The following is an 11285-nucleotide window of genomic DNA, read 5'->3' on the forward strand; positions in this document are numbered from 1 at the left end:
TTGGTGGTCTGCAAAATCAAGGCTAAGGACACAGTGACAGTGTCCTGCCCAGAGAGAGTCATTGCTCTGGAAGTTATTCCAGAAGGTGGTTTTTCCAAGAGATCCTTGAGATTGTCGAGCAAGAGGGGAGAAAACTTTGGATGCTGAGAAGTGCCTATTACACCAGGGTACCTGCGAGGCTGCTATTGGTTTCATGAGAATATTCAGTACTTGCCAGATGTAATACATATTTTAATCCATAAATCCCTCAAATGCCCTCAAAAGCCACGGACTTAAAAAACACGGAAAAGGAAGATTAAATGTCCCAGAAGCAGCTAATATAACAGAAACAGAACCACTGGGAGAGAAATGCTTTTTCTGTTTCCCCCTTGTCTTACTATTATGAGGGTTACCTGGAGCTCCTTTTCATTTGATATCGACATTCTTTTCATGACCTTCCTTTTCTTGCCCTCGTCTGTCCTCTTTCCATCTGGTCCGTGTTTGTTATTCTCAGCCTCTTTATCTGCCTGCCACCTGCCTACTGCACTAGCTTCTTTACCTGATTTCCCTTCATATTCTCCCATTTCTACACCATGCCTATTTTTCTTCATATAATAGTGGCTTTCCTTAGATGTCAGGCACTGATGTAAACTTCTTTCCAGACCTGAAGATAAGATTTTTTAAAGGACTTCCCTCCTGCCTGTCACCCCTAAAAACACTTACAGATACCCTCGATGGCTCTTTAAAAACTGCAGAAGTGACTTAGGTAATACAATACATGGTTTCATTTCTTATTTATTCCGATCCCTTCCAGTCACAGTCTTCTGGTTCCCCATTTAAGCCAGCATTTTTCTAATATTGATACATATAGTTCGCTTTGATGTCCATAAACCACAGAAGGCATTACATTGTGAATTTTTCCTTTGGGCTTTAAGAATTATTGTGCTTCCGCCAACTATTGTGTTTATTTGATAATTTATTTGTTTAGCTGTTTTTCTCTCACAACTATCAATATTTTTCTTCCAACTAAAGATATTTCCATGACCAACTTGGAAGGCCTTTGGGCTGAAAGATTCAGTTACAGCAAACAACAATTCCCAAAGGTTTCCCAGATTGTGAGGGCAAATGAAAGGCCCATTCTTCCTCAGGCCGTCTGTCCTGCTCTATCTTGTCATGGAGTGGGGTGGGGGGAGGGCAGTCTGTGGTTCTGGGTGACCCTGACTAGGCCTGCAGCTCTGTGCTCTACTGGGCTCTAGCCTGTGTTATTAGTTTTGGGGTTTAGAAGTTTATCAGCATGATGACATCATACTGTCCCTGATCATATATTTAACATTCTTAATACTGATTAATGGTTTAGCCTAGGTTGTTTATTTACTGATGCACTGAATCAGCAGCTATTTCATATATGTCATGGTGCAGTTCCAGTGCCTGTTCTGACCATAGCTGCATTCAGAAAGGAAGCTGCCTGCCAGCCCATCTGCCCTGATTTCATGGTTTTTATCTCTAATCTTTACATCTTTGAAGGCCTTTGGCGAATGATGTGCTTCCTGGCAGGAGCAAATCGCTGCTGAAAGGAGATCTGTGCTGTCTCTGCTTTCCTTTCTGCTTCCTGAGAGCTTTAGTCTAACATCTGTGACCCTAGCCAGACCTCATCAAACCTCTTATTCAAAGTCATCTTTGAAAGCAGCTGACATTTATTGTACACCTACTGTGTGCCAGGCACTGTGCCAGACTTTATCTGTGTCAGCACATCTAATTCTCAACAACACTGTGAAATTAGTAATGACCATTTTACATATGAGGAAAATGAGGCTCACAAGCCAGTAAGTGAAGGAGCCAGGATTCACATGTAGGTTTTTCTGACTGGGAAGCCTTTAATGGAAATAAAACCTTCTATTTTACCCTCACATAAAATGCACCTGAACTACCTACCATACAGCATTTGGCTGTGCTACCTTAATAATGTTGTGGAGAAAATCCGACTCATTCTGGAGCAGAGTAAAAGGCTCTAAGCCTCTTCAGGCTGCAGAGGCCAAGGCTAATGGGAATGTAATCAAGTTCCTGAAAATCATGAAGAATATGATCAATTGTCATCTTCAATTATTAACATCTACTATGTTCAGGTTGCTCAGTATTCAAAGACATAGTCCTGCCAACAGTCTAAGTAAGCAGATTTGTATAGGGAAAAATTAATTATCTGGAAACAGGTTAGCGCAGATCTGGTGCCAAATGAATGGTGAGACAGTAAAATCCCCTGAAGGAGAGAACCTAGTGGGCTGTTGTGTCTGGGGGAACCCCTGAAAGACAGGGAAATTGTTGAAAGAACAGGACCTAGGTTGGCAGGGATAATTCTAGGCCAGAGGAATCTGCCTGAGTAAATACATGTGATGGTTAGGGTATACTGAGAGGACAGATATGGTTGTGATGAAGGGGTAATGTAGAGTATTTATGGGAAAGGCTGGTGTCATCCCTCATCTATTAGCTATTTGGACTTTATTTTTCCCTTAGTAGAGAGCTGCCAAAAAGGCAGGGAGAGGTGGCGGGGTGGCCATTGCCAAACAATATTTCAAGAAGATTTAGCTAACTGTGCTGTATAGATTTATTCATCAAATCTCAGAATACTAAAAGAAGTTAGTCTTGGGAAAAATGAATTAATTCCCCTAAGTAACTTCCAATTATACGCATACGTTTGTGTGTGTGTGTGTGTGCACGCGTGCACGCGTGTGAGAGAGAGATCCATTGCATGGTAGGTAAGTGACGAAACTCATTACCTCACGAGGGGTCAGGAATAGAGTAGATCAGCTCATGAATGATAAATCCAGAGTGTGCAAGGCTGTGACACTAACCTTTAATTTACTCTCGTTGGTGCCCATGGTCTACCACGAAGCCTCCCCTGGTGACACCATCAGAGACCACTGCAGAGCCTCATGACCTGTTTTGCAGAAAACAAGGCCAAGCAAATGTCTGAATTTTCAGAATGTGCCCCCATGTCCATCACCTCGTGTGGAAGTTTTAGAAGATCCCTCTGGCTTCTGTGGGGGGCGGAGAACAGGGTGCAGTGGAGCCAGGGCCGAAGCAGGGTGATCACAGGGGAAGCTAATATATAGTCCAGGCAAGAGAGGATAGGAGTTTGTCCAGGGTGGCGGCAGTCGGCGTGGTTGAATTCTGGGTTTATATTTGAAAGGAGAGTTGACAGGATTTGCTGCTGAATTGCACGAGAAGTCAAAGATGGCTTGACTTCCAAGTTTCTGGCCTGAGCAACTGGAAGGATGTAATCGCCACTCGTTGAGGTGGGAGATGAGTGGGAGGAGTGTGTTTGACCATTTGGGTTCAAGAATGATACCCAGCTGGTAGAAAAACAGAGCAGGGTCAGGTCTCATTTTCTTGTACAGGGGAATGTGGTCCTGGAACCAGCAGTTCCTCCAGGATTTGGGGCTAACTGCTATTTGACAAGGAAATCCTTGTGCTGGGACCTGAAGTTCCTGAGTCTCTTTTGGCCTCTTTTTCCATTTTGGCCAATTCTGTAAACCTTACCAAGAAGCCTGAGAGGAGGGGCAGCAGTGAGCCCAAAGGGGACAGTCCTCTCCCTTCTGGGTCCCTGCTGGACATAGGGTTCGATGGTAAGGGCTTACTAGTGCATGCAAAGGCTCGCAGATGCTTCACTTAATCACAAGCTCGGTCACCTTGAGGGGGGAAAAAGTCACTCAGTCTCTCTCAGTCCGTGTTTTGTTTTGTTTAAGTAAACTTTTTATCTGTTTACTTTTGAATTTAAAGAAAAGGGGGATTAGATTTTCTAAACTGAAGAACTCTAAGGTTTCTTATAGCTTGGAAAGACGGAGGTACTAGAGATTGGGGTACTAAAATCTTCAGGATTTTGTTAAGTACGTGCCTTTATAAGTCCATGGTTCTGCCAAAGGAACTTGCCTATCATCTGTGAAAGGGAAGAATACCTGCCCTGCCTACTGCTCCAGAGTCTTAGCAGAAATCTAGTGATATGCAGTGGGTGTGAGAGGGCTTTGAAAAGTGCTGTACAAATGCCAGGAGAGTCTTATTACTAGGATTGTGCTAGTCTTATTACTAGGAAGTTCTCTTGAAGGGGAACTTGAAGTCCTTAAAGTAGAATGGGAGGGGCTTCCTGTTGCCTAATCAATCAAAATGACCCCGAATACAAGCTTAGATTAACATACGCCTTCTAGATTAGGGCTAATCAGGGGCAGGCTGAGCAGATGCAGGGACAATCCTGGCCTGATTACTGAACCTCAGCATTTAATCATCTCTCTTCCAAGGGCAGCCGGCCGATTTAGTGCACTCTGGGTTTCCAAGCCTCTAGCCCCCTCCCCCTTTCCCTTGCCACAGACATAAAGGCTGCTAGGTCAGAGACACTGAGTCGATTTAATCTAATCCCATGTCAGAATGGCTGTGTGTGTGAGAGAGAGAGATTCTAAAATCCCCGCAATGGGATGGTAATGCACTTATTTAAGGTAGAGGTAGACTGAAACTGCATGTAGAAAATAATGGACTTGGGATTTCAAGGCATTCGAGGTTACGAAATGACCCTGTATATGGAATTTCTCCCTCCGAGAAGCTTTTTAGATATGTAGTCGCTGTCACCAGTTACTCACTCTCGAGACAGCTTTGTATGGGAGTCATTTTATCACCCAGTTGTAGAGGTCAAATTTACTCCTTCCCTGACTGTGAGGTGAAGTACAGAAGATGAAATCTTTCAAAATGGTTTTATTTGGTTGAGCTCTGAGTGTAGTTGTTTTCGTATTGCTTTCTCTGGACTGAGAGCTCCCATTCTGAAACAGCCTGATCACCTGAAGACTCACCCACTTCAATCATTTAGTCCCTAGGCGAGGACATCTGTGAAATCTCAGAAGGCAGGTTTCATTCATGAGTGTAGAAGACATTTACTGAGCACCTGCTGGATCGCTAGGGACTCAAGTATGGAGACTCCATCTCTCCCTTAAGGAATTTACAGTCTCCTTGGAGATAAGACATGCAAACAGTGATAAAGAATATGACCATTGCCTCCATGGATGCCAGTGCAAAGTGCTGTGGGCCCTTGGGGAAAGAAGAGCTAAGACAGAGGAGGAGAGATTGGAGCTGACTATTGAAGGAAGAATAGAAACCCATTCAAGGAACAAGCCAGGGACAGTCATTCCAGGCAGAAGTCACAGTGTGTGCACACCATGGAGGTGTGTGTGGAGAGAACCTCAATCAAACAGTTCACCTGCCTGGAATGTACAGTGGGTGGGGATTCATGGATCACCAGGCTGAACTGAGCAACAGGGGCTGATGTGAAGGGTTGAAATACCTGCAAAGGGATCTGGACTTTACATCCCACAGGCCATTGGAAACCACTGAAGAATTGTAAAAGAGGGCAACATGATCCGTTTGTGTTCAAAAGATCACTCTGGTTATAGCAGTGTCAGCCAAGTTGTATTTTTGTATTTGAACCTTTCTCCATTTTATTTTGGGGCAAATCTTCCACGATACTAAAAAGTGTTTTAACAGCAGTGTTGGGCATGGACCCGTACCTTGGTAACCCAAACACATCATAAGCCAGGGTGGGAGAGATTTAAGTCTCACAGTTCTTCAAGGTTCTCTCCACCCCATCACTAACCCAGGACGGTCGCTCATAGGCAGGAAGAAGCTCCCTGCCCATCGTATTCACTGTATTTGTAAAAGTATGTAACTTGTTCCCCAAGCTTGGAGCTTTTGGAACTGAATCAAGCCCGGAAGCAACAGCAGTGAAATGAGACTGATCTTTGCTTCTGGTTTTGGTTGCTGTTTGCTAACACGTGGGTTCTTTGGAGGTGTCCTGGTTTTGCCATAGGGCATTTTGGGTTATTTCACTAACTTTTTCTGTTTTGACCAGAAGAGAGGATGAAAGTGAAGATGATCAAGATACACTGGGGTGATGGAAGGGGGTCATTTGGTCTTCAGATACACTCAGGCCCATGCCTGGAGTCTAGACACTGGGGAGTGGAGCCCAGCTGCACGTTGGTTGAGGCCAACAACAGAGTCCCTTGGCCTGCTGCCCTTGAGGCCGTGTTGATGCCCGTGTTTGGCACACCTTGTACCTTATACTGTGGGGAGTAGAACATGGACCAGAGCCAGGCCTGGCCTTGAAGGAGCCTTCAGTCTAGTGGGAAGGCCTATCTACATGCATTAACTGGGCCAAGCCAGATTATACCCCACTGTCGAGCGCTTATTGAGAACCCCAAGGAGGCTGCCATCAGTATTGACTAGGGCTGGGATAGGCTTCCAAGAGGAGGGTTTTAAAGGGGAAGGAGTGGGCAGTAAGGGAATTCTGGGTAGTGAACAACTTGAGCAAAGGCCCAGAGAAAGGAATGTGACCAATATGTTGGGGAACTGAGAATAGTCCAGGGTGATACCCAGAGCACAGGGAGTAAGGGAAATGAGACTGGACAGATCACAAGAGCTTCTGAATACCATACCCAACATTTGAACTTTATTATAGGCTTTGGGAACCTTCTTAACATCAGGGGATTTGAAAATTTGAGGTTGGGGAATGACGAGTTATAGAAAGCTAACAGGTGACAGGAAGGGGTGAATGGAAAGAGGAATTGACTGGAGACATGTAAGAGCCATTTGCAAAGGTCTAGGTGAAAGAAATTGAACCCGACAGCCTTCTGAAGCCAATGCGTGGCCCCTCAGCCTGCTTCCTCCCAGCGTCGCTTGCGAGTGTGAGCTGGCCGCCTCCTTCCTCTTTTTAGGTCCCAGCATCTCAAGTGTGAGGATGGTGGGCCATGCCTTGCATTTCCATTAACACACACCAGGGTGAGCCTGGATTCCCAAAAATGTCGACAAAGCAGAACCTCAAGCCCCATTTCAGGTTGCATCATCGAATACTTATTTCTAAACTGGCAACACTTAACCCTAGAAAACAATTAGATACAATTTGACATTGTAAAATAACATTTTATTTTATGTTTGATTTTTTTGCATTAGGAAATATTCTGTTAAAACATCCCTTTTTAAAATTAATTTTTATTTCATCAAAGTGATATATAGTTTTAAATGACAAAAAGGAATAAAAGCCTTTTTTAAAAAAATATTTGTACCCCAAGGGCAGCACTTCATGCTCTTTTTCCTGGTATGTATCTTTATTGCTCTAAACAGTAGTCTTGAGTTGAGACGTTATTTGTTATCAATTTTTGATAACTCAGTTTCTATGTTTATATTGTTAGAAACATAAAATTTTATAAACGTAAAAATTGTTCACTGCCAAGATGAGTGGGTATGGTTAATCCTTGCTTTTTTTTTCTTCTACTTTTTAAGGACTAATCACCGGTTCTACCCAATTCTGGAAGACCCCTCGAGGTACTTTATCCCACGAGCTCATGCCACTTCCCCTCTGTCCTCTCAGACGTGCTGCACAGCCCCCTTCCTGGGCCCTCCTGCTGCCCCCAAGCTCCCTACAGTGGATTCTCTGTCTCCTAGACCCCACGGCCACTTATTTCTTAAGTTTTCTCTCTCGTTTCTGTAGGGCACATCCTTCAGAGCTTCCAAAGAAAGCGTGCGTGGCGGGCCAGTTTTTAGAGCCCGTACAAGTCTGCAGATGTGTTTATTCTGCCCCCACGCTTAACTGACCTGGGTGTCGCTTCATAGTCTGGAGAGAGAATTCTAGGCTGAAAGCATTTTCTCTCAGACATTTGAAAACATTGCTCCATCGTCTTCTAGCCTCCAGGCTTGCTTTTGAGAAGTCCAACAATATTATGATTTCCAGTTCTTTGTATATGACGATTTTTTTTTTTTCCTTTCTCAAATCTTTTGGGAGCTTTGCTTTATCCCTGGTGTTCTGAAATGTTTGCAAAGCTGTGTCTTAGCGTCTGGATCTTTTTTCATCTGTCCTGCTGGGCACCTAGTGGGCCTTTTCAATCTGAAACTCATATTTTTCAGTTCTCGAAATTTACTTAACAATGTGTCTGATAATTTCCTACCTTCTGTTTTTTCTAGTCTCTGGAATTCTCTTTTATCAGAGATTGAACCTCTTAAGGTCTCCTACTTTCCATCTTTTAATCTTTCCTACTCTCTAGAAGATTTCCTTGACTTTACCTTCTGATCTTTCTGTGGCATGGATTTCATCTATTTGATTTTTAAAGAATTTTTTTCTTACTCCTTTTTAATAAAGCTATCCACTTTTATGATACAAACCTTTTCTCTCTCTGAAGATATTAGAGTTTGGGGGCATTCGTTTTTGTTTTTTCTGCTCCCCACATCGTCTCTGTTCCCTCTGTGTTCCCTAAGAGTGAGACACTGAAACACTGATAGTTGGGGTGTGCAGGGCAGAGCTGGGTGGCCTGTAGGCCTTGGGGTGGTAAATATTAGGGCTGCAAGCCAGGTTTTTCATTGTCTCCGCACCCCCCTCCCCTCACCTCCCCACCCACCAGATGTCACCGTAGGTCTTCTCTGCAGCCTCCCCGGGTCAGTTTCTCAATACGGTGGGTGAACTTCAGATGTCTTGTCAACAAAGGTCTGGGTGTTGGGGTTGGTGGGACCCACTGGTCCAGTCAGTTGAATACAAGTTGTCAGCTAATGCCTGTTTTTGGCGTCTTCCTCTCGTTCTGCAGTGGCTGAGCCTCCATGTCCTGAGCTCTCTGGGACACAGGAGTTGCAGCTTCCCCTTCTCTGATAAGTCAGAACCCCTTTACGTTTGCTTTGCATCTTCCAGGAATATGTTGACATCCCTCATTTATATCTTTTTTTCCTCCTTCACTATATTTTTTATTTTAGAAGGAAGAGGAATTTTATATGTGCATTTATTCTGTCTTATTTAATTGGAAATCTTTTTTTTAATATGTTACATAAAATTGTCAACTTTCCTTTCTTAGGGAGGACTGCCCTTTTCTGAAATTATTTGCTTCCTCCTTTCTTTCTGTTAAACCCTCCTTTCTAAAATAATAGTGATATTAGGAGGTAGTTGGGGGTCTTTTTTTTTTTTAAGTTGACCCCAGAACGTATTTAAAAATTTTACTGGTCTGTGAAATCTAATATCAGAAAACTAATTACTTAGGCTTTTTTTTTTTTTTTCTTTTTTAAATAAGCTGACTCTTAGGAGAGGGATAATGGCCAGAAGACAGGATAGGATTGAGGGAGAAGTTTTTTCAAGCTGAGAGAAACTTGAACATAGGCAGCCAGAGGGTTGAAGAAGTCAGTGTAGCAGAATATCAAAGAAAATTAATGGTGGCCTTTCCTGGAGAAGAAGGCAGTCAGAGGAGATGGACTTGTTGAGAGGAGAATTCACACCTGATGGGCCTGTGTATGCTTCCTAAAGTTGAAGGTAGGCCAGCAGGCAGGGTCATCTCTTGGCAAGTTGGGGAGGCCCTGTTCTGAGGCATGTTTCTACAGTTTCTCCAAATTTTCTTTCCTGATAGTCTGTTTTAAAGAATTAAAATGGGGTGAGAAAAGGGTTGTATTTGTGCCTGGACAGTGGGTGTGCAATTACCTGAGGCTGCAGACAGTGATACTCTGAGGGCTGGAGCTCATTGCCCTGTCCAGCCAGCACCTGGAAAGCTGCACCCAATCCCCACCAACGGTCTCCCCTTGTTTCCCCAGGACTGGTCCAGATCCCTGTGAGCATGTACCAGACTGTGGTAACCAGCCTCGCCCAGGGCAACGGGCCGGTGCAGGTGGCCATGGCCCCTGTGACCACCAGGATATCGGACAGCGCGGTCACCATGGACGGCCAGGCTGTGGAGGTGGTGACGTTGGAACAGTGACATGCAGCCATATCGTGGCATCGTTTTCTAGTCTACTTCAACATTTTTTACACGTTTGCAGAGGTGCAATCAAATGGAATTAAGTCTCTCGACTTTGGAAGAAAAGTTTTGTTAACCTTTTTTTTAAAAAGGAAGAAAGGCAGCGGATTTTGGAATTGCATTTTTTTAAAGCACCACTCTTGATTTTCTGGGATTAGTGGAACAAGATACTGCATTGTCAATTTCACTGTCCCCAAAAAAGCCAAATTGTGGCAAGGACTTCTTTCTGCAAAAACGTGTGTATACTTCTGTGTGTGTATGTGTGAGTGTGAATATATGTATATGTGTACATATGGATATACACATTTACATATATATATATATAGTATATACGTGTGTGTATGTATATGTGTGTGTATGTGTGTGTGTGTATATATATGTGTGTATATATATATATATATATATACATATATATATGTATGTGTGTATGTATGTATGAAACCCACATGGATTTATCTGTATGAGATCAAGGTGAGCTGTGGAAAAAATAATTCACCCAGTTTAGTGGGTGTTGGGTACGTGGCGAGACACAGCCACCAGTTTTTGTTCATACCAGGGTCATGCGTTGAGCTACTGACAAACTCAGGCAGAGGTGACCATGCCCTTCACCAAAGCTGCCTCCCAGTGGCCACCCAGAACTCTCCCTGCTGGACTTGCCTGAGGAAGGATGTTCCAGAGTGGGGTGAGGTCCAGAAATTGTGCTTGCAGGGTCCAGGGCCTCGTGGTCTGGCAGCTGGGACGCTCCTCGGGCTGGCCCAGGTGCTGACCTTGCCACAGGCAAGTGAATGTTCTTAAAACTCCCAGGCAGGGATGAGAGGGTTTTCCTCAGCCTCCCATCTCCTCCCCTCCCCAGGAAATCTTCTTGATCTCATGACTATTAACGTGTCGCTTTGGTTTTAAGGTCAGTCCTGAATTGGTCGTGTATATGAACTGAAGGTAACAGAAGTATTAAGGGTTTGAGGAGTGCGTGCGTGTTAAGTGTGCTTGTGGGTGTGTGCGTGGTGGGGAGAGAATGGGGGGGTGGGAGGGGTTGGAAGGGGAAAGGAAGGAGGGAGAGAAAAATGTTCAAAGACCAGGTTACACCAATGGGAGCAATTTTTTCCTTTCCTGTAACTTTCTGTAGCTTAACAGAGGAGACTGGAACTGACGGGGGCACCTGGCACGAGGAAGGTTGGCCATCACGCTGGGGGACGTTAGAGAGAGAGAGCTTAGGATGCTTCCTGCACTCCTGGATCAGGCCCTGTTTCAGAAGGAACCCTGCAGTTTTCCCAGGTGCATCCTGCTGGGCCCGGGCCCCCGCACAGCTTCCTTCTCACAGGTGTTGATTGGTCTGGGTGTTCTTGTAACTAAATTCTGTGATTTCTCAACTGCAAGCCCCAAGTCTCCAGCGGCTAAATTCACCTGACTTTTTGACAGGCCAAATCTCTGCTCCTTGAGTACAGGGACAACTCTTCCTCCCTCCTCCCGGGCCCCCCATGTGTGATAGTGTATTTAATGTGTTTTTTTTCTTTTAATGCG

The 11285-nt window shown here is 44.4% G+C and overlaps 1 protein-coding gene across 11 annotated transcripts in view; it reads left to right on the top strand.

Annotated features, from left to right (window-relative positions):
* Positions 1–10771, top strand: part of NRF1 (nuclear respiratory factor 1) — a 127234-nt gene extending 116463 nt beyond the window's left edge. For 10 of the 11 annotated variants that reach the window (XM_060108494.1, XM_060108500.1, XM_060108493.1 and 7 more), the window contains 2 exons: positions 7288–7329; positions 9565–10771. In XM_060108494.1, the coding sequence (XP_059964477.1) occupies positions 7288–7329; positions 9565–9728 (206 nt within the window). In that variant the 3' untranslated portion in view covers positions 9729–10771. The remainder of the gene's footprint in view (positions 1–7287; positions 7330–9564) is intronic. The other variant, XM_060108504.1, reaches the window with a different exon arrangement.
* The last annotated feature ends 514 nt before the right edge of the window (positions 10772–11285 follow it).

This window comes from Mesoplodon densirostris, chromosome 9 (genome assembly GCF_025265405.1).
Source record: "Mesoplodon densirostris isolate mMesDen1 chromosome 9, mMesDen1 primary haplotype, whole genome shotgun sequence".
Taxonomy (NCBI): domain Eukaryota; kingdom Metazoa; phylum Chordata; class Mammalia; order Artiodactyla; family Ziphiidae; genus Mesoplodon; species Mesoplodon densirostris.